The sequence below is a fragment of the Labeo rohita genome, chromosome 15, assembly GCF_022985175.1.
Source record: "Labeo rohita strain BAU-BD-2019 chromosome 15, IGBB_LRoh.1.0, whole genome shotgun sequence".
Classification (NCBI taxonomy): domain Eukaryota; kingdom Metazoa; phylum Chordata; class Actinopteri; order Cypriniformes; family Cyprinidae; genus Labeo; species Labeo rohita.
The window spans coordinates 31,075,286-31,102,104 of NC_066883.1; the positions used below are offsets into that span (position 1 = coordinate 31,075,286).

Consider the following 26,819-nt stretch of genomic DNA (forward strand, 5'->3'; position numbering starts at 1 on the left):
TTAAAATATAATTCTAACATAATTACCATTATAATTAATAATACTTTAAATATGTTATAAATATATTTTTATAATTATTAATTTATAATAATATAAAAATGTTATATATGAAATTATTATAATAATTTAAAAATGCAATAATAATCTGTCTATTAATTTTATAATTTCATAAAAATATTATATTATTTTAATTAAATCATTATAACAATTATATAAAAATGTACATACACTAAATATTGTTATAATTATAATGATTTGATTAACAATTGATAATTATATAAAATATTATATTATTATAATTAAAATATAATAATGATTGTTATTAATATATACACACTTAAAATCTTTATAATTATAATTTAATAATTATTTAATTATTATTGTATAATTATATAAATGTGTTATATTATTACAAAAAATATTATAATTTAAACACACATTTTAAATATTTTTTATAATTATAATTTTATAATAATTTGTCTATTAATTTTATACTATCTAAAAATATTACATTATTATAATAAAATAATAATAAACTACAAATTGTTATCATAAAAATGATTATATTTCTATTATTATATATAACATTATATATAACATTTTATAGAATTTTTCATATATATTTTAAGTAATAAAATGTATTTTTATGGTTTTAGTTTTAGTTAATGCTAATACCCCTGATTTACTTTATTATCATTAAGACACTGTTTAATGTACAATAGAAAGTAATATTATTAATATTAAAAATAATAATTAATTATTATTAATATTATTCAATTATTATATTAATATTATATTAATAATAAAAATGAAAAATATTTTCATTGTTCTAAATTTTTTTGGAAAATCCTTATTTGCAGGTCTCAATTCAGTTGTATTTTCTGATGGATATTTCTTGCATACTATGGCATTTTGCTTTCACCAAGGAGAAACTTGATATTCTTGCTGAATCTTGTCTAGTTAGGCTGAGGTGTCAGAGTTAGTTTTGAGTTCCTCACACTGTACATCCAGCTTGAGCTTTGTGCGGTTGTTCCCCTCAGCGTTGGAGCACTCTATGATGTAATCGCCCCCGTCTCGCCGGGAAACGTTCACGATTTCCAGGGTCCAGTCGTCGAAGTGATAACGAGGATCTCTTTCTGTCACAAACACAACCCACACAAAACAGGTGAATCACAGAGCAGTGACAATACAAATCCACAAAACGTGAACATGTACACACGCCGAAACAGCTGGCTTATCCGCTAAAACCCTTCTCCCAGAGAAACCTCTTTGGAGGAATACCACAGGGAGCTCGACACAAGACTGCCAGGAAGCTTTCAACAAGGAGATGAAGACCGGAAGCGCTGTGTCGCATTCAGAGCGACAGCGACGCTCATTTAGGCTGCATACATTAGCACAAGATCACATCTGCCGAGCTGCGGTGCCAGAATCCATCGATGTTTTATTCAGAATGCATATGGCATGTGTGTTTACGTCTGTTGGAGTGTTTAGAGCGCCTGTGAGGGCGACAAGGCTCGTAATGTCATGTCGTGCTGTCTGCTACCTTTCACGAGCTTCTCGCCCTGAAAAATCCACTCGCAGGTGATTTCATCCGGATTGGCCGAGATTTTGACAGGAAGCGTGGCCGTTTCATCTTCAATGACCTGGACTTGATCGGGCTGGTCATCCGAAAACTCCGGAGGAACTGAATGACACACACAGATAAATCACATTCATTTGAAAGTGCTTATGTGAAAGCAGGAAACAGTTAAGTTACAAAGCAGAGTGCTTGTCACACCATATTGTACTGTATGTAAGCAACATATGTAACAGAAAACCACATAATGCATTAGCAACTCTAATTAAAAACCACTTACTCCGCACTGCCATTAACACCCAATTATATATATATAAAGATATATATATATATATATATATATATATATATATATATATATATATATGTATTTCATTTAAAAATTTATATAATATATATAATTGAATATTTGTAAATAAAATGATTTTTTTTTTTATATATTAGAAAAGTATAATTGGAACACTTTCTCATATACAGTGCCCTCCACTAATATTGGCACCCTTGGTAAATATGAGCAAAGGTGGCTGTGAAAATTAATCTGCATTGTTTATCCTTTTAATCTTTCATTCAAAAAATTCACTAAATTCTAACCTATCATTGAAGTAAAACAATGGAAAGCAGGGGGGAAATCTCATTATTAAACAAATGTTTTTCTCTAGTTCATGTTGACCACAATTATTGGCATCCAATTAATGTAATGTCCTTTATTCAAGATAGCAGCTCTGAGTTTTCTCCTTTAATGCCTGAAGAGTTTGGAGAACACCTGACAAGAGTTCAGAGATCAGAGACCATTCCCTCATACAGAAACTCTTCAGATCCTTCAGTTTCCCAGCTACATGCTGGTGCTTCTTCTCTTCAGTTCACACATTTTCTATAGGGTTCAGGTCAGGGAACTGGGACGGCCATGGCAGAAGCTTCATTTTACGCTCAGTGACACATTTTTGTGTTGATTTTGATGTTTGATTTGGATCACTGTCCTGATGGAAGATCCAACCACAGCTCATTACAGAACTTCTAACAGATGCAGTCAGATTTAGATTTTTTATCTGTTGGTATTTGCTAGAAACCATGATGCCATGTATCTGAACACGATGTCCAGGACCAGGAAAATAAGCCCACAACATTAAAGGAGAAGCCCACATCCAGAACAACAATTTACAAATAATTTACCCACCCCCTTGTTGTCCAAGATGTTCATGTCTTTCTGTCTTCAGTCGTAAAGAAATTATGGTTTTTAAGGAAAACACTTTAGCATTTTTCTTCACATAATGGACTTCAATTGTGCCCCCGATTTTGAACCTCCAAAATGTAGTTTAAATGCAGCTTCAAATGGCTCTAAACGATCCCAGCTGAGAAAGAAGAGTCTTATCTAGCAAAATGATAGGTAATTTTTTTAGATAAATAAAAATTTGTATACTTTTTAAGCACAAAAGCTCGCGTAGCACAGGCTCTCGGATGCGCATTCACGGGTCGTTCTTGAACGATTTGTTCATTTTGAACGAATCTTTAATGTGACTCGCGAAGAATGAGTCATCTCGGGAAGTGATTTGTTCAGTCACGCATGCGCAACAACCTATTAGGTTCTGTACTGGGATTAGTTCAACTATTTCAAGTCTTCGGGTTTTTCGAGTTGTTCGTTCATCTTATGGAGCTGTCACGTGATGCTGATTTTGCTAAAATGAACGAAATGACTCGAAAAAGATTCATTCATTTTGCTGAACGAGACTCAAAGGTCTGAGTCGGTAAAATGATCCGAACTTCCCACCACTACTACGAATAACGTCTAAGTTCATCGTCTGTGTACTCTGGCTGAAAAAGGTAGAGTATGGCGAAAAAGAATCTTATTTTCTCCTACAACTTCAGAATTGTCCGACACATTGTACCTTTTTGTTTGTAAACAGCGTTTGACTTACTTGCACTTTCTTAGTCTTTGCACGTTTGCTTTGTAAACACTGGGTCTGTGGTTTCGCATACATTCGGCGTGACCTTTCGATGTGACCTTTTGACATGATTCAATAGTACATAGCGTCGTGAACGCAGATGCCAGAACCTGTGCTACACAACCTTTTGTGCTTAAAAAGTATACACATTTTTATTTTCCGAAAAAAATGACCAATTGCTTCGCTAGATAAATGAATGGGAATATACTTCAGAGATATTTTACTCATTATAATTTCTAAGGTGCCAGTAATTGTGCCCACCATGCATTGGAGAAAAAACATTTATTTCAAAATGCAAGTTTCCCCCCCACATTTAATTGTTTTACTTCAATGAAAGGTTAGCATTTTGTGATTTTTTATAGATATTAAGATAAAAAAGATAAACAAAGCAGATTTATTTTCATAGCCATCTTTCCTCATATTTACCAAGGGTGCCAATTTTAGTGGAGGGCACTGTATGTTAAAATATTAAATCCTACACACACACGTATACAATTAGTTCAATTAATTCAATTAGTTTTTTTTTATATTTGTAACTTTTTATTACTTTTTATTAAGTTTTTTATTGTAATTGTATTGTCTTTTTAATTTCACTTAATGTTACTTATTTTAGTATATATATATATATATATATATATACATACACACTACCAGTCAAACGTTTTTGAACAGTCAAATTTTTAATGTTTTTTTTTTTTTAAGAAAAAACAGGCCTGCATTTATTTGATCCAAAGTACAGCAACATTTCAAAATATTTTTACTATTTAAAATAACTGTTTTCTATTTGATTATATTTTAAAATGTATTTTATTCCTGTGATTTCAAAGCTGCATTTTTAGCATCACCACTCCAGTCACATGATCCTTCAAAAACCATTCTAATATTATGCTTATCTACTTTTAGATAAGCATAATATTATTTATTATTATTATTATGTTGAAAACAGCTGAGTAGCATTTTTCAGGTTTCGTTGATGAATAGAAAGTTCAGAGAACAGCATTTATCTGAAATAGAACTCATCTGTAACATTATAAATGTCTCTATTATCAAATTTGATTAATTTAAAGCATCCCTACTAAATAAGTATTAATTACTAAGTAAGTAGTAATTTTGCATCATGCTCCTGAGAAGTGATTTGAGAAAGCAGCAGATTTTGAGTCGTTTCCTCTCTAACGTCTGGTCTGTTGTGAATAAGGCGTGTGATTTATTGTGCTGTTGATCTCTTTGGGGGGCTTCTGTGTCTTTGTCTCATTAATGTACATTGTGTCATTTCAGAGCGAATGAGGATTCAAATGCAGATTTTAACACAAACGATTTGCTTGCATCTACAAGCAGACACACGCACACACTAAAAAAGTGAAAGATAAAATATATTATCTTAATAAAGCAGGCAAAGTGATAATTAATGGTCTGTTCTTACACATGCAGATATTTAACAGATTGTGGAGGTTCTGAAATAGAAAAAGAGTGTGTGCAAACACACACACACACACACACACACAGATGCACAGTGACATTCCGTCATGCTCACAAAGCGTGTCAGGCTTTGAAGAGGTGGCTGGCTGGATCAGACAAAACAACATCAAAGTCAAACCATAATCATTGGAGACACAAAGACGCACATACACACACACACACACACACACACACACAAAAATACACAAATCATATCACATATTCGCCATAAACATTAGCAGGTATAGACTTGTTCAAACATACAATCACATCACAATACTTGCCAGAGCAAAATAACAGGACTCATCTTAAAGCTACAGCAACCAAACCCATGCTAAAACTAAGGCTATAGATTAATGTACAAATACAAAATTGCATAAATAAGCAAGTAACTACTGGAAGGAACAAAGAAAGAAAGAAACAAACAAGCAAATTTTTAAAAATTAATTTATGGGATGCATGAAAAAATTAGTAAATTATAATATTTTTTATGAATTAATTTTAAACATTCATTAATAAATAATTGTCCCATTATAATTGTTTATAATTTTGTATAAATACATAATTACATGAATATATAAATAATTTAATTTATGAGATAAATAAATAAAATATATATAATTGTAAAAATTAATTTATGGTATATATGTTCATATGAAATAATAAAGTACTAATTTTATTATTAAAATATTTTATTTAAAAACCACAGGATTATTATTTACTTATTTTATTACCTATATTCTTATAAATTAGCTGCATGAACTATTCTGTTATTTGTTTGTTAAAAATTAAATAATGTTATAATTAATTTATTTATTATCCCATATATACTACACATTAAATAAATAAACTGTCCATATTTATTTATTTATTATCTCTGTTCATCTGTCAAATAAAAAATAAATAAAATAAAAATATTTTTTACAATTAATTTATGGTATAAATATATGAAATAATAAATATGAATATGGATATGAAGTTGGATATATGGACATGGATATGGTATGAATTTATTGTTATTTATTTATTTATTTATTTATTTTAAATATTTTATTTATAAATTATGGAATTATTCATTCAATTATTTAAGTTTTTATTTAACTGGTATTCTTATAAATTAGCTAAATTATTTGGTTATTTATGTATTATTTATTTGTTAAAGATTACATAACATTATAATTCACTCATTTATTTATTATCCCACATATACCATAAATTAAATAAAAATTCTCCATATTTATTATCCCTATTAATTTCTCAAATAAGTAAGTAAATAAATAAATAAATTAATTAATTAGTAATTTTTTACAATGAATTTATAGTATAAATATATATGAAATAACAAATAAAGTACTGAATTTATTTTTGTTAATTATTTACTTTTTATAAATTATGGGATTATTTATTCAGTTATTTAAGTTTTTATTTATCCTGTATTCTTATAAATTGGCTGAATTAACTATTATGTTATTTATTTATTATTAATTGTTAAAGATTACATAACATTATAACCTTAACCTTAATTTATTATACCATATATACCATAATTTAAATAAATTGTCCCCATTTATTATCTATATTTATCTCACTATTAATTAAATAAACAGTGAAAAGGCAAAATCGATTGTAAAATGGCTTATGTTGAATATGGAAATTAAGCTATCCAGGTACAGTAGTGACTTCTAAAAACAATTTTTGTATGTATAGTCAAAGCCATAATCAGTTCTAGCAAATTATCTAATTGACTGTCTACATACGCAATTATTAATATGATATACTGTGGTTAATTTCATTAAATAACAATTTGTTGTCAGTTGACTGTCTATATTTATGTTCAGAAAACTCACAGAGCACATTCAGAGTGTAGAAGTTGTTGACACCCTCGGACAGCACGTTACTGAAAGCCTGGCAGGTGATCCTTTTCTTCCAGTGATGGGACTCAAGAGGGAGAGACAGCTTACTGGTTCGGGACATCCCACCATATTCAGCTTTTTTAGGAGCCTGATGAACTCCCTTCAGCCTGAGAGAGAGAAAGAGAGAGAGAGAGAGAGAGAAAAACTCAAGCTTCATAAAAGACACAACACAATTTACAACGTTATTTCATACGGACATTTTATATAAGAAGAAGAATTTCAAAAACCTCCCCTTGGAGTAACATCGCAAAAATAGACTATGAATATTCGATAAAGGCCTTCACAGTAACAGCGCTCACCCGCTGTGAAATCTTTTTGTTTGCCCGACATGCGTTAGGGCCCCGCAGGGACCATCCGACAAAACCGAAAACCTATAAAACTCGAAACGGACCACTCCTCCGCTCACAAACACTGCGGTTTTATAGCTGAATTTCTTTAGAAATAAAAGCCGAGTCATAACATTTGGCTTAGCTGGTAAAAAACTACAACTGATCTGCTCACAACCACCATAAAGTTTCTTTTTTCAACAAGCCACGTATTGACAGCGCTCTAACAAGGTAATGACTTAGTGATCACCGGCTGCCAGTCGAAACCAAATACAGACATTAAAAAAAGGCTTCAGAATGGATTGCCAAACTGCCCATCAGCCTTTGCAAACATTTCACACCTTCATGCTTCAGCTAAGAGCTTTTACTGAGCCCTCCTGCACAAATTCTGCTTTTTTTGTACTGATACTGTACATCATCTATCATTGCACACTTCTCCATTAAAAACTACTTTTGAACTGCACATGTACTTTTCAGAGTTCTGCGGTCTAAGGAGCAGTGCAGTCTATTGATGTGAATAAATCAGCTAGACAGCAAAATACCTTTGGGAGTGCTATAGTATTAGCTGTGGGTGTGGGTGTATTTGTGCATGTGTGTAATGATGTGTAAGTGAATGTTTTAGTACATGACGGGGCCCAAATTCCAGCTGATATTTGCAGGAGGATTGCTGCTTCCTGCCAGGCAGTCCAGGTCCAGCGTCTGACCCCTGCGCAGCTCCTGCTGCTTGGCCACGATCTTCACGCTCACCGCCGGAACTGATGGAGAGACAATACCAACTAATTAGACTGAACTAATCTGACTGGTTTTAAGGCATATTCACAAAAGAACATGTGAAAATAGCCATTTACCAGATACTTTCATCCAAACTCACAAACAAAACAGTTCTAATGGTATCCATTAACAACTCCTACATGATTGATGAGAATATTAAGATTCATTATTAAGAAACTTTTATGCTCAACTCTATGTTGACAGTTTTATTTGCTGCGCACATGACAGTATTGTTCTAATTGAACACTTTTAGTATTTTGGACAAATAATGCACTAAAATAATACAAAAAATATAAATGTATAACTTTTTAAATATATATTCATTGAAATGTTTTGCTGTTGTTTGTTTTGTTTATTTTATTTGATCAAAAATCCTTCAAAAACTGTAATACTGTGAAATATTTTTACAATTCAAAATAGACGTTTTCTATTTTAGTATATTAAAAAAAAAAAAAAAAATTATTATAGGAGCCATTATTCCAGTTTTCAGTGTCACATGATCCTTCAGAAATAAGTCTAATATGCTGATTTGCTGCTCAAAAAATATGTCTAATTATTATCAATGCTACAAACGGTTGCCCTGCTTAATATATTTGTGGAAACGGAAATACTTTTTTTTTTTAAATTCTTTGATGAACAAAGTTTAGAACATTTAATGGAATATATTAGAACTCAATTATAAATCTCTTTACTGTTTGATGAATTGAAGGCATCCTTTAAAAAAAACAAACACAAAGCAAAAAAACTTTAGTGTATATTTTAATTACCAAAATGTGTTGTTTACAATTTTATAGATGTATTTGTTGTGAAATTTGAATTCCAATGCACAAGAAAAATATGTTTCATTTATTTATTAAAATATATATTTATTATATTATTATAAAATTTTGGGTTGAAACTAAAACAAAAAAAAAAAATTCAGGATGCACTTGGACGAAAACTGAAACCGGAAATGCTTTGTAATAATTATTTATTCTTTTATTAAATAATATAAGCTAATTTTGTAAAACGTTTTACTTGAACTCAATTTATTTAAAATATTAATTTACTTATTTTCCTGCATTTTTCATTAATTAGCTGAATAAACTGTTTTGTTATTTACTAATGTTAAAACAAACCATATTATTATTTATTAATTCATTAATTTATTAACCCATATCATAAATTAAATAAATACATTGTCCCTATTTATTATCCCAATTCATTTCTCAAAAAAAAAAAAAAAATAAATAAATAAACAAGCAAACAAACAATTAAATGAATGAATAAATAAAGGGATAATAAAATAAATATATATTAAATTTAATTTTTTACAATGAATTTATGTTTCATACTTGTATATGAAATAATAAATAAAGTACAGGATTTATTTGTATTATTATTTATTTATTTATTTATTTAAAAAATGTATTTATAAATTATGGAATTACTCATTCACTTACTTAAGTATTAAATAAAAAAATAATTAATTAACTATTCTGTTATTTATTTATTATTTATTTGTTAAAAATGAAATAATGTTAATAATTCATTCATGTATTATCCCATATATAACATAAATTAAATAAATAAATTGTCCCTATCTACTAAGCCATTTCCTATAACTCTAAGTTGTACTTGTCAAATAGTTTTAGTATTCTGGACAAATAATGCACTAAAATAATACAAAATATATATTAAAACATTTATATTCACAGACATTTTTTTTGTACAATTTAAATTTAAATGCACTAAAAATATGATATGAAATGCTATTCAAATGTGTGGAGTCAATAAATCTCTTTATGCTCACCAAGGCTGCATATAATTTTAATGATACTGAATTAAAAAAAAAAAAAAAAAAAAAACAAGCCAATAAAATAACCTTGACTTGTATTAACCTTGACTGAAAGTAACAGAATAAAACTGGAGAGAAAATACATTAATATTAATCAATATATGATTTTTTAACTCGGCACAGCATATTTTCAAACGTTTTCCTCTTTTGGCCAAAAACCAAAAATGCCATTTTCGGCAGCTGAAATTTTAGTGCATTCCTAGCTATTATTATGCTTTATAAGCAAAAAAATGGACATTTGGAAAGTAAAAATATTGTACTATCATTTGTTGAATGACATCTTTGATAAGTGACAAGGTTTATCTGGCAACTAACACAGTTAAAAAGAGTTAAGAAGTACACCAAACTACACCTGCTGCATCACACTATGGTGTGTGTGGGATTTACATACACAGAACTCTGAGTTTGGTTTGGGCGGACAGAACTTTCTTGGCTTTGTTGGAGGAGTCGCAGCGGTAGGTGGCCAGATTGTCACTGGGCTGGAGGGTGAGAAGCAGCTCTCGTGACACACCACGCTCTGAAGACACCTGCTTTGATGCAGTCTGCACGACTTTATTGTTCTGTAGTTCACACAGACACACACACACACACACACACACACAAACATTATTTAATGGCAGACCTAAAACACACACTTGCTACTGCAATGAAAAACATCCATAAAACTACACACCTTCAACCACACCAGCTGACCTGTGGGATTCCCACCACTGGAGAAACAGACCAAACGAAGAGTTGTACCAGAGTGTAAGAACACATTCGGTGGAGGAGCATCTAACCACACCTTCTGAGGAGGATCTAAGAAAAAAAAGAATGATAAAAGAACAGATATCAACAAAAGTACAAGTAAACTACCAGTCAAAATTTTTTGAACAGTAAGACTTTTAATGTTTTTTTTAAAAGAATCTCAAACAAGAAGCACCAAGCCTGCATTTATTTGATCTAAAGTACAGCAAAACCAGTAAAATTCTGAAATATTTTTACTATTTAAAATAACTGTTTCTATTTTAATATATTTTAAAATGTAATTTATTTCTGTGATCAAATCTAAATTTTCAGGATCATTACTCCAGTCTTCAGTGTCACATGATCTTTCAGAAATCATTCTAATATGCTGATATGCTGTTCAAGAAACATTTTTTATAATTATCAATATTTAAAAGAGTTGAGCACATTTTTTTCAGGGTTCTTGGATGAGTAGAAAGATCCAAAGATCAGCATTTACACTATACCATTTAAAAGCTTGGAGTCAGTATATATAGACCATTTCGCTAGATGTAAACAACACTGGTCCAGAAGCACTTCCTGTTTTTTTTATTTTTTTTAATAACACATATACAAATACATCTTAAAGGTGCTAATGTAACATTTTCATCCAGTCAAATGTTATGTTGGTTGCATTTTTTGTGATGTTTGTGTAAAGTAAAAAAAAAAAAAAAAGAAACAGGAAGTGTATCGGGACCAGTATGTTTACATCTAGCGAAATGGTCTATATATATATATATATATATGGAGTGATGATATATTTAGCATCATCACTCCAGTCTTCAGTGTCACATGATCCTTCAGAAATCATTCTAATATGCTGATTTGCTGCTCAAGAAACATTTCTTATTATCAATGTTGACAACAGTAGTGCTTCAGGATTCTATGATGAATAGAACATTCAGAAGAGCAGCATTTATTTAAAACAGAAATCTTTAGTGACATTTAAGTCTTTATTTTCATTCATCTTTAAAAAATAAAGTTCCTGGAAATCAAATCAATGACCTTGGTAGTAAAGCAATTGAATTCATTTATCAAGGATCATTCTACCTAAATGTTAAATGAAAATGATAGCAATCACTCACAGTACACAATGAGCTCTTCAGTCCGAACGCTAGAGAAGCGTGTGCCTTTGTTGAACGCCTCGCAAGTCAGAGAAAGACCGTGATCCTCGCGTGACACTTTATGCGTCAAGTTCGACGTTGTCATCATCCCACCATTATCCCCCTGCAACACAAATATTTCATAAGAGACCTTTTATTTTTATTGAGCATAAAATATGGTCTATGAAAAGAGCTATTGGAAGCTATGTATGTGTAATCTTTAAACATTAAATCATGCTACCATGATTTACTCTCTCTTTGATGGTAGAATTCTTGAAACTGCCTTGTGCATCAAACGATTAATGAGAGATACTGTAGTTCATGCGATTTGATGATTAAATGCAAATAAAATCGTTTCGGCAAAAGCACTGGCGTCCACTGTGGAATTTACAATCTCACTAAAAAGCATAAATATATTTAAGTGAGGCAAACTTAGCAAAGCCATGGTTTTGAAACTTAGTTGAATACATAGATTAGTCACTAGTGACACAAATTGACTATAAAAACATCTGATTTCTACATGGCCTTCTGGGGAAAGTGTTGAAAAGGCATCTTGCCTTGATCATTTTCATTATTTTAATCTCCAGAGTTTTTAATTCTACTCATTCGCTAAGCTCTCATTGACACCTGCTTGGAGGGCTGACCATGGGTTCATGGTTAATTACATCTAAACATATCATAAAACGTAGCTCTGACAGAAAAAAAAGAAGAAAATAATAAATTAACACCAGCATCTAAATGTAAGATCAGATGTAAAACACCTCTAAAATGAACAAGGAGGGTCCTGTGAAGCGCCGAGCAGCCTCGGGTCGGCTTTTATTCACTTATGTTTCATTCAAATCAACCTCTGGAGAGGAAGAGCGGAGATTAAAAAAAAGAGAGACTCTAAAAGCCCCTGATCTTCCTGAATATTATGTGGTAACTAATAGAATCTAAAGTAAAAGCAGAGTCTTGATGGAGACACACTCTCGGGTCAAGGCTCGCCGGCTTTATTTCGCACAATAATCGAGAATTATTCCTTTAATCAAGCGCTACACCTTTTTTTTTTTTTGCTGTTGGTGGAATGGCTCCTGATAGTGTTTAGATGGTAGTTTGTATTGTTGATGGACCTATCAAAAACAAGACATAGAAACAGTGCCAAATTAAAAAAAAAAAGAAAAAAAAGAAACTACAGAGCTGAACGATTATGTTGGGTGATGTTTCTTATCATCATTGTACACTGGCACCTATATTAATTAGTTGGATTTTGTAGTATTAGTTAAAGATAGCAAAATCTTCTCACCTTCAGCATTCAATTCAGGACGAATCAAGACTGTGCAAACAAATAATGAAAGCCATATCCATTTGGGCCATTATGTATATGTAATTAATTTTAAAAAATAGTAAAATTAATTAAATATAAATATTAATTAATTATTATTAGTTTTAATTATAATTTTAGTTAAAAGAAATGTTAAACTACTTTTTTTTTATTTTATGTCATGTCTGTTATGGTCAATAATGCTGCATTTGTTTGATTTGATATTATAGTAAAACTAGATGAGTAAAATTTGAGAACAAACTTTGAGTTGGCTTGAGAAAGTCTAGCCTGAAAGTTTGAAGCAGTTGTAAAAGTTTGAAAGTTGATGTTGCTTACATGATTTAACATGTTGTTAGTATGTTTAAGCATGATTAGCTTGTTTGTATTTTTATAGGCTGATTACAATGTTGTTAGCATGAAAAGCATGTTGTTAACATGTTGTTAGCATGATTAGCAAGTTATTAGCATGTTGTTAGGATGTTTTTAATATGATTAGCATGTTACTACCATTTTGCTACCATGAACAGAATGTTGTTATCATGACTGACATGTTACATTAACATTGTACTAACATTTTTATAACATTATTAGTATGTTACTAGCATGTTGTTAACATTATCACTTTATGCATGATTAAGTTACCAGCATGTTGCTAGCAGGATTAACAAGTTACTAACATGATTATCATGTTACTAGTATGTTGTTAGCATGATTAACAAGTTACTTGAATGTTGATAGCATGATTTGCAAGTTACTAGCATGTTTCTAACACAATTAACATATTACTAGCATGTTGCCATCATGTTTCTAGCATGATTAACATGTTACTAGCATGTTGTTAGCATGATTAGCAAGTTACTAACATGTTGCTAGCATGTTTCTAACATGGTTAGCAAGTTAGTAGCATGTTACTACCATGATTAACAAGTTACGAGCAGTTGTTACCATGAGTAGCAAGTTATTAGCATGTTGTTTACGTGTTTCTAGCACAAATAGCATGTTATTAGCATGTTGCTGGCATGATTAACATGTTAATACCATGTTGCTAACAAGTTACTAGCATGTTGGTAGCATGTTTCTAGCATGGTTAGCATGTTTAAACCAGCTAAAACAAGTTGATTTAGTAAAAAACAGCTAAAACCAGCCTAGGCTGGTTGTCTAGTCTCAGCTGGTTTAAGATGAAAATAGCCGGTTTAACCTTGGCTGGTCTTTTAGCTGGTCTCCCAGCCTGACCAAATAAAAAGTGTCCAAAACCACTTTAAAACCAGCCTGGGAAACCAGCCAAAGCAGCCATTCAGCTTGGGCTGGTTTTAGCTGTTTTTTAAGTAGGGAGTTGTTAAGCTTTGCTATAGCAATAAACAGCTTGGATGCACCATAGGTCTCTTTGTATGAAAGTTTAGACCCCCTCAATAAAAGTCTATGGGATTTTAGGTGATTTTGATAGTCTGGTTTTCGAAAACCATAAGCCGGATCAGTTAGAAAAGATATAGCAACCAACTTCAGACCAGTCTGAAGGTCTGACCCGAGTTTGGTGGTTGTAGCTTTACAGCTCTAGGAGAAGGATATATATATATATATATATATATATATATATATATACTGTCCACTGTCCATTTTATAGTTATATATATATATATATATATATATATATATATATATATATATATATAGACATTATATAATTTTTATATATAATTTCAATTGTTTTAGTAATTAAATTTGGGGAATGACATAAAACACATAAATTCATTATAAACTATGGTCATTTTTGTAAAAGAAGAGTTTCCACATCCTCCATCTTGACTGTAAATACCTCAGAGATGGTAACATTCGTTCTGTTGAGCTCCTTGAACCCAAGCCACCAGCGGATGTGGACCGGAGGATTACTAGAGGAAGTGTAACAGCACAGACTGATCTCCTCTCCCTCTATGGCTTCAAATGAACCCAGTAACGTTACCTCGGCTGGCTCAACTGTGAGAAAAAAGTGAATATCACAAGACAAAAAGAAGCAAGATAAATAGACAGTCAGCAGATCTTTCCAGCAAATTGTTTAAACACGCTAGTCATGCCACAAAGGAATTGAGGCCATTAAGATATGTTCTTATGATCCTCTTACAGCCCAGAAATAATGATCTAGCTGATCAATGAAATGGTGAGTGAAGTGTCTAGAGAGATCTTCTAATAACACCCAACTGGTATCAGTATTTGTGTGCACTAGGATATATTCTCAATAAGCCGTATGTGCCAATGAAAGCAGATTTGAGATAAAGGGTTATTTGACATTGGAATTTGTTGTGACAAGGCCGTCATGAACCATCCTCTGTTAATGAAAGATTACAGAAACTGCAAGTAGCAGGAAGTATTGACCTGATTTACTTGTCAGCCATGATACAGCCATGTGTAATTGGCTTATGGTAAGTGACAGTGTGTCATGAAAGATCAAGCTTTTGTTTTAAGGCTATGTTGAAAACCACTAGCAACAAGAGGCTTGTGGCCTTCTTAGAAGTTTGATGGGTTTGTGAGCAGAAGTTTTTGTAAGATTAATAGCTATAATGTGTCCTGGAATACTCACAAAGGACAGTGAGAGTGCGGGTGAGGGACATTGGTGAACGAGACACTTGGTTGACGCTCTCGCACTGCAGCACAGCATGATTGTCCTCTGGCTTGACCTCCATTTTCAACACACTACTGGAGCGACGTGACACAATATCCTCCTCCCAGCTAGTGGACAGAACTTCTCCATTCTGAAAAAGATTACAGACAGAGAGATGGATAGACATGGCTAGACAGACAGACAGACAGATAGACAGACAGATAGATAGATAGATAGATAGATAGATAGATAGACGGAGAGATGGACAGACAGACGGATAGATAGATAGATAGACAGACAGACAGACAGACAGACAGATAGATAGATAGATAGATAGATAGATAGACGGACGGACAGATGGATAGATAGACAGACAGACAGACAGATAGATAGATAGACAGACAGAAAAAAAATGGACAGACAGACAGACCGATAAATAGATAGATAGATAGATAGATAGATAGATAGATAGATAGATAGATAGATAGATAGATAGATAGATAGATAGATAGATAGACAGACAGGCAGATAGATAGATAGAAAGATAGACAGACTGATAGACAGACAGATAGACGGACAGACAGACAGACAGACATATAGATAGATAGATAGACAGACAGACAGACAGACAGACAGATAGATAGATAGATAGATAGATAGATAGATAGATAGATAGATAGATAGATAGATAGATAGATAGATAGATAGATAGATAGATAGACAAAAAATGGACGGACAGACAGACAGACACACAGACAGACAGACCGATAGACAGACAGATAGATAGATAGACAGATAGACAGACAGACAGACAGACGGATAGATGGACGGACAGATAGATAGATAGATAGATAGATAGATAGATAGATAGATAGATAGATAGATAGACAGAAGCAGACTTTAGTTCTAGAAATAGACATTTGTGTCTGAGATCAGTCATGCAGTCAACAGTGTTGCAGACGCTAACATTTGCATTAGCTGAAAATTATTAGAGATGTCAGGACTGACACATTTTATCAAAGTAAACTGAGAGTCTCCACTGTGAGCCTGACTGCGGGACACTACATGAATTGAAAAGTAGATTCGGCTGCCTAGACTTCACTTGCAAATGATTTAAAGCTTGACATCTTCTCTCTGTCTCTAAACACAGGCGTTTAATAAAGTTCCTGGTTGCAGCTCTCAGCTTTCCCCTAGGCTTGCTGAGTTTAGTCATTCACTCACACGCACACAGCAAAATTACTAAATAAATGGGTGAATTAAAAAAAATAAATTTATCATAGTTTCCTAATGTCCTATTTAAGAGAAAAATTTACACAGGGGCAGTCCACTTAACATTACCTGAGAGCCACTCTCTGAGTGTCTTTAAGAAATGTTGAATGGCCTTTATAAAAAGCATTGCTTTTGTTCATTCTGTGCTCTCAGCATAGTCTCTTTGTGAACATATGCTCGCTGTTATCTCGAGTTAGTCCTCTGACACAGTCTCAGCAGAATTTTCAGTGGCACTGAAGCTTTGCACAACATTTATTAAGCTGTTTGAGACGCCAATGCTTCATAATTTCAGAGGTTGTGAAAATGTAAAGAATATAACAACCACCGGTGCACCTGCCAGATTCTACCTAGCTTCAAATTACTTTAGCAACCTACGTTCCACTGTGACCTTACTTTGGCATTACATTCATGGTAATTGGCCCGCAAAGCGTTTCGGTAAACAGCTCTCGCATGGTTGAATGACGCAGCCCATAATTTTTCATCTAACAGCTACCTGCTTAACGTAACATTTGGACCAATTTTTATAAGTGGCACTTTCCATGAATGCAGTACACTTTGGTGTCCCGTGACTTTTTAGAGGCACAAATCCCATGTTTTTTGGTTTGTGTACTATCACATATGACAGATAAATTATAAAATTTACCTAATATCCTCTACCCAAAAAGTAATAATTTGACCTTCACAAATGTACTGTATCAACAATAAAACCATACAATAAGTATTAGTAATTAGAATACTGAAATCAAAAGTTGTATCTTTAATATTACTTAAAGTGATAAAGCCATCCCAGGTGTATATGACTTTCTTTTTTCAGATGAATACAACTAGACTTATATTAAAAAATGTCCTGGCTCTTGCAACCTTTATAATGGCAGTGAATAACTGTTGAGATTCAACAGTCCAATAAAAGTCCAATAAAGTGCATCCACATCCATATTTAAAACTGCATAAACCGTACTTTCTAGCTTCCGCTAACGGCTGTACGTGCGTTCACAAGAGAATGGCATTCCAGCGAATGACATAGGACATAGACTAAACTAGAGTTCACGGTTTATAATTTTTTAAATATGAATATTTTTCTTGCACAAATGCATTGATTTGCTTCAGAAAGCCTTTATTAACCACTAAGAGCCATGTGGAGTACTTTTTATGATGGATGGATGGACTTTATTGGACTTCAAAATTTCAACACCCATTCACTGCCATTATAAAGCTTGGAAGAGCCAGGAAATTTTTTTAGTATAAGTCTGATTATATTTGTCTTAAAGAAGAAAGTCATATACATCTAGGATGGCTTGAGGGTGAGTAAATCATGGGGTAGTTTTGATTTTTGGGTGAACTATCCCTTTAATGGACCTGAGTTAACATGAACTAACAAAGAAGAGCTGTAATTATATTAAATGTTAAAGAAAATTAATCAATATTACTGTAATAAATGTAATGCAAGTGCTTAATATTAGATCTTTTTGTTAAGAGTTATTGATTAAAAAAAAAATCTTTAATTTGTGGGAAATAAAAGTTTAATCAATAACTATGAATAAAACACAAGGTCTTATTTTGTATCCTATTCCAGTAGAAAAAGATGGCAAGTAATTATTCCAGAAAAAGAAAAGGGCAACCGAGGAAGAATTTCTCATGTTTCTCTCACCTTAGTCCAATGCAGAGTGGCCAGTGGGTTGCCTCCGTACGACATGCACACCACCCTGAGAAAGGAACCAGCTTTGACCTCTTCATTTTCTAATCCCATGATCACCGGAGGCTGCGGGGGAACTGAATGAAGTGAATGAAGGGTTACGACATCAATAGACAGAAGTTCGAATCATTTGTATGTGATCGTATGCATCACAGCACGGCTTATGAGATTCTTCAGAAGAAATGAAAAGAGGAACAAGTTCATGTGTGAGAAGGAGGGAAAATATTATTAAAACAAAAGATCCTGCCTTTGTTCTGAGAAGACGGGCGTCTTTTCATGTTAGAGCCGGTCACGAGAGATGAAATGGAGGAAGAAGAAGAAAGTGCGAGGTAGAAAAAACGACCACAAGTTTGAGCATCACAGCGTCAGGAAGAGCACGACTCTATTTTAGGCCTGTACAACATTGTTAAATCGAGGACATTTAACGCCAGTGCAGCGGGAAGACATTGCTTGTCCTTTTGATGAAACCATTAAGTATAAAGAGCGACCCACACACTGGCACCAGTCCATAAACCAAAATAACAGATGTTTAAACCGTAATAAGGCAATGTGGAACATGAATAAATTACAGTGGGGCTCCTGAATAATACATTTGCTGTAAAATAAATTATGGGGCTGGGCCGCTCTTTGTTATTGCCCCAATCAGTTTGGAAGCGGGCGCGATGGACGGATGAGAGTCTGCCATGACAAAGTGCCGTCTTGCTCACAATCTGCTGTAGATGAAAATGGGCAGTGGAAAGTTGGATTTGATGGGCCAGGCGTGCTGAGTAAGACAGCGTTGCTGGCCATCGGTTCTGCTACATTAGCACTTATTGCACTGGCTGAGCGGTAATGGAACCATGAGCTGGGGTGAGGAAAGGGGGGCCGATGTTTTAAAGCATAAATTTAGTGAGCACAAAAAATGTGATTGGCGTTTTGGTGGAAGCTTATGCCTGTGAAATGCATCATATCACATCACGTTTAAAATGTGCATTAGGCTGCATCGGTTTTCAAAGCTCACCTAATAACATAACAGATAAGCTTACAAAGTGAATTAACGTGGAAAAATTACGTGATAAAACATGAGGCGCTAAACTGATTTGAAAGGTGTTTCTTTTTAAAGTCAACATGAAGCAAAAATCAACCCTACTTGGTTAAACACTGGAATACCTTAAAAGGATAGTTCATCAAAAAATGGAGCAGTTAAAAATGTCTTGTCTGTACCATAAAAGTCGAAAGTTGAACTAGGGTTCAATATGGTTATGAATCCCATTTACAGAACTTTTAATTGTATGAACGAAAACATTTTTTAAATGTTTTTCAGAAGAAAGACAGGTTTGAAATGCCATGATGGTTCAGAGCCCCTAATGTGACATGGTGATGAGGCTGTGAGGAATATTTTAACACTTTTTCGTTCACAGAACTTTGCATTCTGTTGCAAAAGTATTGCATTTTCTTGAGAATCTTCGCATTCACTCTCAACACACTTGCGTTTTCTTATTACAATAATTGCATTCTCCTGAGAATCTTTGCATTCAGTCACAAAACACTTGCATTTTCTAGCAAAAGTATTGCATTGTTATGAGAAACTTTGCATTGTCTCTCAAAACATTTGCGTTTTGTAGCAAAAAGCATTGCATTCTCCCAAGGAACTTTGTATTGTCTCTCAAAACATTTGCGTTCTTTCGCAAAAAATATTGCATTCTCCTGAGAATCTTTGTGTACACACAAAAAAATTGCATTTCCTAGCAAAAGTATTGCGTTTTATCGAGAATCTTCGCGTTCACTCAAAAAAAAATTTGCGTTTTCTATCAAAAGTATTGCATTCTCCCAAGAATGTTTGTGCACACTCACAAAACTTTCATTTTTTTTAGCAAAAGTATTGCACTCTCATGAGAAAGTATGCATTGTCTCTCAAATTTTTTTTTTTTTTGCAAAAGTATTGCATTCTTCTGAGAAACTCGAGAATGTTTGCATACACTCAAAAAAAAGAGCGTTTTCTAGCAAAATTATCGTATTCGCCCGAGAATCTTTTTGCACACTTTTGCTAAAAAACGCAAATGTTTTGTGCTCTCCTGAGAATCTTTGCAACATTTGCATTCTCTCGCACAAAAATATTGCATTCTCCCGAGAATTTTTGTATTCACTCACAAAACATTTGCATTCTCTCGCAAAAGTATTGCGTTTTACCGAGAATCTTTGCGTACACTCACAAAAAAATAGCAAAAGTATTGCGTTCTCCTGAGAATCTCTGTGCACACTCAAAAAACATTTGCATTTTCTAGCAAAAGTATTGAATTCTCCCTTGAAAGTATGCATTGTCTCTCAAAAAAGTTTTTTTTTCGCCGCAAAAGTATTGCATTCTCCTGAGAAAATTTGCATCGCAACAAATGTATTGCGTTCTCACAAAAAACAGTGCATTGTCTCTCAAAACATTTGTGTACTCTCGCAAAAGTATTACATTCTTTTGAGAAACTTTTCATTCTCTCAAAACATTTGCGTTTTCTTGCAAAAGTACTGCATTCTCCCAAAAAACTTTGCATTGTTTCTCAAAACATTTGGGTTCTCTCGCAAAAATACTGCATTCTTTAGAAAAACGTTGCATTGTATCTTAAAACATTGCATTTTCTTGCAAAAGTACTGCATTCTTCCAAAAAAACTTTGCATTGTTTTTCAAAACATTTGCCTTTTTTTGCAAATATACTGCATTCTTCAGAAAATCTTTACACTAAGAATGCAAAACTATTGTATTCTCCTTTTCGTTCACTCTCAAAGTATTTGCATTTTCTTGCAAAAGTATTGTGTTCTCCCAGGAATCTTTGCACTCTATCCCAAAACATTTGCGTTTTCTAGCAAAAGTATTGCATTCTTCTGAGGAATTTTGGATTGTCTTTCAAAACTTTTGCATTCTCTCACAAAAGTATTGCGTTCTCCTGAGAATCTTTGCATTGTCTCAAATCATTTACATTTTTTCTCAAAAGTATTGCGTTCTCCTGAGAATCATTGCGTACACTCACAAAACATTTGCGACTTCTAGCAAAAATACTGCATTCTCCAGAGAAAATTTTTATTGTCTCTCAAAACACTGACGTTTTCTAGAGAAAGTATTGCATTCTCCTGATAAACTTTGAATTGTCTCTCAAAACGTTTGCGTTTACTAGCGAAAGTACTGCGTTCTCCTGAGAATCTTTACGTACACTCACAAAACATTTGTGTTTTCTAGCAGAAGTATTGCATTTTCCCAATAAAGTTTGCACTGTCTCTCAAAAATTTGCGTTTTCTAGTGAAAGCACTGCGTTCTTTTCAAGAGTATTACTTGACAGGAAAAAGGCCCAATTGACTACGAGTCACACAGCTGTGGCCGTGAACTCAGAACAGTGTGAGAAAATCTACTATTTAAATTCAAAGTCATAGTGATTTTCATTATTTACAGTATGTGCTCCATTTAATTAAACTCAGCTTGAACTGAGATTTCAAATTCCAAATCCACTGGCTCTTCACATGACGCACAAAAATAAAATACATATCACCAGTGATGATTAATATTAGGAGTAATTAATTGCAAACATATTCAGAGTGAATTTACACAATTGCAGGGTCCTTACAGTATACCCTCATGGTCATGCTAGTCTCAAGAGCTCGATGAGCAGCTGGGTTCTTCGCTCGACATGTCAGCTGGCGTGCGTTGTCTGAACTTCGTGCCCTGATGCTGCAAAGAGAGAGCAGGGTTGGCTTGCGTTAATGCGTTTCACACTGTGGCACTCTCTCATCCCCGATGTTGCCACAATTACCCACAAACCCACTGAGCTCATAACTTTACTCCATTTGCCAGCCTGGAGCGCTGCCAGCGTACACTTCACTGTACCTGGCCTCCAAGATTTGATTTGTCAGCAATACCTTATTCAAGAGCGCAGCAAAAGTGGAATGCAGAAGACATTCTAAAAAAAAAAAAAAATCCACATGGATTTCAGGATTTGCCCATAGACTACACATTTATGAGGCTGTAAAATCTGGGTCAGTCTAGGTAACTATGCTGCATGTAAATTTAAAAAAAAGATTTTAATAAAGAAAACATGTGGGTTTTCAGTATATCACTACTGAAATGAGATACTAGTGTGGAAGACTCTACAACTGAAGGAGTCATTGTCTTTTCGCACATCATTCCAACTGTTCTGATTTATTTCTTTTATATGAGACAAAAGGAGACGTTAGGCAGAATGTCCAGACTGCTCATATGCATACAATGAAAGTGAATGAATACTGAGGCTTTCAAGTTCCAAATATGAAAAAAAGCACCATGGAGTGACACTTTGGGGCTATACTTCAAGTCTTCTGAAGCCATTCGACAGATTTGCATGAGGAAAGTACAGAAATTTAGGTCATAACTCACTTAAACTCTCTCCCCTCTGCTGTAGCTTTCATTCATGTACAAAGTAAAATTTGCCACCAGCACAAGCTCATTAGTTATGATGTATCATGACTGACCGCTATATGGCATGTTTGAGTATTTACTTATTCTAATGTATTATTTTTGGGGGGTTCAGTTATATATGTACATACAGTGGCATGCGAAAGTTTGGGAACCCCTTGCAGAACCTGTGAAATTGAGAATCATTATAACAAAATAAGATAATACATAATAATGAGAGATCATACAAAGTGCATGCTTTTTTGATTTAGTACTGTCTTGAGTAAGATATTTTACATTAAAGATGTTTACATATAGTCCACAAGACAAAAAATTGCTGAAATTATTAAAATAACCCCCTTCAAAAGTTTAGGAACCCCTACTATGTGGTTACCTGGATGACATATGACTGTTTTTTGTTTTGTGATGGTTGTTCATGAGTCCCTTGTTTGTTCTGAACAGTTAAACTGAGCACTGTTCTTCAGAAAATTCCTCTAGGTCCTGTTTTCCATCTTTTGCATATTTAAAACCCTTTCCAGCAGTGACTGTATGATTTTGAGATCCATCTTTTCACACTGAGAACAGCTGAGGGACTCAAACACAACTATTAAAAAAGGTTCAAACATTCACTGATGCTCCAGAAGGAAACAGGATGCATTAAGAGCCGAGGGGTGAAAACTTTTGAACAGGATGATTTTTTGTTATTCTGTTGAAATATCATTTTTTTCCATTTAGTCCTGCCCTTCTGAAGCAACAGAAGATACTTGCATGTTTCCCAGAAGACAAATTAAGTACAACTTACCTTGATCTTCAAATTCCAAAAGTTTTCACCCTCTGGCTCTTAATGCATTGTGTTTTCTTCTGGAGCATCAGTGAATGTTTGAACCTTTTTTAATAGTTGTGTTTAAGTTCCTCAATTGTGAAATAAATAAATAAATAAATATATTGAGCAAGAACATATGTGACCCTGGACCACAAAAGCATGGGTATATTTGTAGCAATAACCAAAAATACATTTATGGGTCAAAATTATACATTTTTCTTTTATGCAAAAAATCATTAGGATATTAAGTAGTTCATTAAGATAGTTACCAAGAACTTCATTTGGACAACTTTAAAGGCAATTTTCTCAATATTTTGATTTTTTTGCACCCTAAGTTTCCAGATTTTCAAATATTTGTATCTCGGCCAAATATTGTCCTATCCTAACATAAATGGAAATCTTATTTACTCAGCTTTCAGATGATGTATAAATATCAGTTTCAAAAAACTGACCCATATGACCCATATGGTTTTGTGGTCCAAAATCACATATATCAAAAATGATAGTGAAAATAGTTAATGTTTCAAATAAATTTGAAATAAAGTTTATTTCACTCTCTCTCTCAATTTAAAAATACAATAATTTTAAAATAATTAAATCAGAAATTTCAGAATAAAATCTTTCCCTAATGACATTAAAAGCAAGGCATTCTTAAATGTTTACGAAGTAAAAAGGTATAACGGCAGTTTCTCACATATAAATATTTGAAATTAATAGTGTCATCAAGGAGATTTGGGATCTACACCGGAAAAAAATAGCCTGGACCTTCTGCTAAACATCTGCTGTGTTTCATGGAAAAAATAAAAACATACAAGTTTGGAATGACAAGAAGGTAGATAAATATGAAAATATGAAAACAATTTTTGGATAACTGTACCTTGAAATATTGCTTGAATACCCAAAGGCCTACTGTTTTATCACTACACCACTGCCTCTTATGAATAAAAAACTGCTCTCGCTCATCATGTTGGTGAAATAAAAATGACAAATGAAAGTTTTTCAAAACATCAAACTCTTGCAACTTTTTGTGTTTGCCTTTATATACAGTGTATAAAACATGACCTTATTTTAAACAAGACAAATTGTGAAGGACATACAATAAAAGGTAAAATGGTGACAAGAACTCAGCTGTAAAGAACCTTCTATACCTTTATTGTCTGCACACGGACTTACTTGACTTCAGCATGAGTGTTTAGAAGTTTATCCTGTGAGCCTGACATTGTAAAAGAATCGGTTTCCGTCAGCTCCTCTCCATCTGAGAAAGAAAAAAGAAGAGGAGGAAAAAAAAACACACACACACACACACAGAAGTTAGAGTCAGTAGGCTGCCTCGGGGTACTTCTTGCCAAGGGATGGCGTGACACAAACTTAGTAAATGAATCATGAAGTCTCTTGGTTTGAGTTTACAGCCACTGCTTTGAAAGCTCCCAGCGAGAGTTTTCATCTTTTATCGGCGTTGTGTATCTACAGTGTAATTCTCTCATAAGAGCCCGGCTTAATGGATGTAATAAAGCGTCGGGCTCTTAAGCGACGCCGTACCTCTGAACATGGTGATTTCGGCAGGAGGTTTTGCATCAGGAGCGATGCAGGTCACCGTGTATTCGTCTCCCTCCACCCACGGCTCATCAGACTCCAGCTGGATGTACGGCTGTGAGGGCGGGACTTAGACAAGAGAGAGAGTGTGGAGAAGGTGAGGAGAGATTAACCGGCAGGGGATTGTCACAATATATTATTTTATTGCAAGCTGTGAACTCATTTGGTGTCTGGTTGAAGAGATATTTCAGAGCTTTAAAACACACATGCACACTTGTGTTTCTGAGCTTTGGGGCGAGCTACTTTGCAGGCAAAATTCATGAAATGGCCACACAAGTAAGCTACATTTAAGGGGTTTTGCCTATAGAATGGAAAACTACTGGGTCAGTAGACATTCATTCGTATGTGAAAAAATATTAAAAGTAATGGGATTAAAAAACAAACAATCTTGCACCCTAATCAACAATGCATGGATAAATCGCTACTGTTATTCACCAAGGATGCATTAAATTGATTAATAGCGTAAAGACATTTTTAATACTACAAAAGTTGTACATTTCAAACAAATGCTCTTCTTTTGAACTTTCTACTTGCTTCTTCAAGCACAAAATTGACATTAAAATGATTTCTGAAGCATAATGAATAAATTACATTTTAAAATAGATGTTTTTTTTCATCTGTAAAAATATTTCACAACATTACTGTATTTTATTACAATTATTTGATCAAATAAATGCAGCCTTGATGTACTACTGTATTTTTTTTTTCTTTGTTTGGCATGAAATAGCCTGTGAAGCTGATGTGGCAATGAACTTAAATCAAGTCAAGAAGAAACTTCTTTCAAAAAAAAAATAAATAAAAATAAAAAATCACTTTTATCTTTCAAAATATTACAATACAAAGTCTTTAAATTAAATTCATTTGGGGGTTTTCCAAGCAAATATTAATATATGCAATTAATTGTAATAAGTCAAAAGAATTTATCAGCATGTCATGTAATAAATTCAATTATTTTGTTAATTTTACATCCATAAATAAATAAATAAATAAATTTAACATCAAAAATTTATGCATCATTTTTATGAAATAGCGGTTATTGCTTTGGTCAGGACATGGTGTAAACCAAATGCTGAGTTTACCAGATGAAATATGTAATGTTTTCATTGATTCATTTTCTCCTATCCTGGTTCAATGTGCATCACTAGTTTCATTTTCCCCTTAAGGGAATTTGAGTGTATTTTGTTTTGCAGTGTTTGTAATCAAATCAAATCAAATCAAATCAAATTAAATCAAATCAAAAATTGTGTATCACAGATTATATTATTTGGCTGTGACTCTGCTTTTACTATGTATTTATTTATTAGAAAAATATGAAAAATACAAATATATTACAATACTATATAGAACATTTATTTTTCAAATTGTACATTTTTATCTTTTCATAATATGCTATTTATTTCAATAAACTATAAAATAGTTTATATGTACTTGATACTTATTGTTTATATGCACTTGACAGAACTTACTGTTTTTGT

The 26,819-nt window shown here is 33.1% G+C and overlaps 1 protein-coding gene across 6 annotated transcripts in view; it reads right to left on the reverse strand.

Annotated features, from left to right (window-relative positions):
• Positions 1–26,819, reverse strand: part of nphs1 (NPHS1 adhesion molecule, nephrin) — a 219,763-nt gene that overhangs the window by 26,240 nt on the left and 166,704 nt on the right. For all 6 annotated transcript variants that reach the window (XM_051128921.1, XM_051128920.1, XM_051128922.1 and 3 more), the window contains 13 exons: positions 25,291–25,413; positions 24,925–25,006; positions 22,126–22,229; positions 18,497–18,618; positions 15,559–15,730; positions 14,800–14,957; positions 11,669–11,810; positions 10,492–10,616; positions 10,210–10,378; positions 7,836–7,965; positions 6,819–6,991; positions 1,544–1,684; positions 999–1,136 (listed from right to left, as the gene is read on the reverse strand). In XM_051128921.1, the coding sequence (XP_050984878.1) occupies positions 999–1,136; positions 1,544–1,684; positions 6,819–6,991; positions 7,836–7,965; positions 10,210–10,378; positions 10,492–10,616; positions 11,669–11,810; positions 14,800–14,957; positions 15,559–15,730; positions 18,497–18,618; positions 22,126–22,229; positions 24,925–25,006; positions 25,291–25,413 (1,779 nt within the window). The remainder of the gene's footprint in view (positions 1–998; positions 1,137–1,543; positions 1,685–6,818; positions 6,992–7,835; positions 7,966–10,209; positions 10,379–10,491; positions 10,617–11,668; positions 11,811–14,799; positions 14,958–15,558; positions 15,731–18,496; positions 18,619–22,125; positions 22,230–24,924; positions 25,007–25,290; positions 25,414–26,819) is intronic.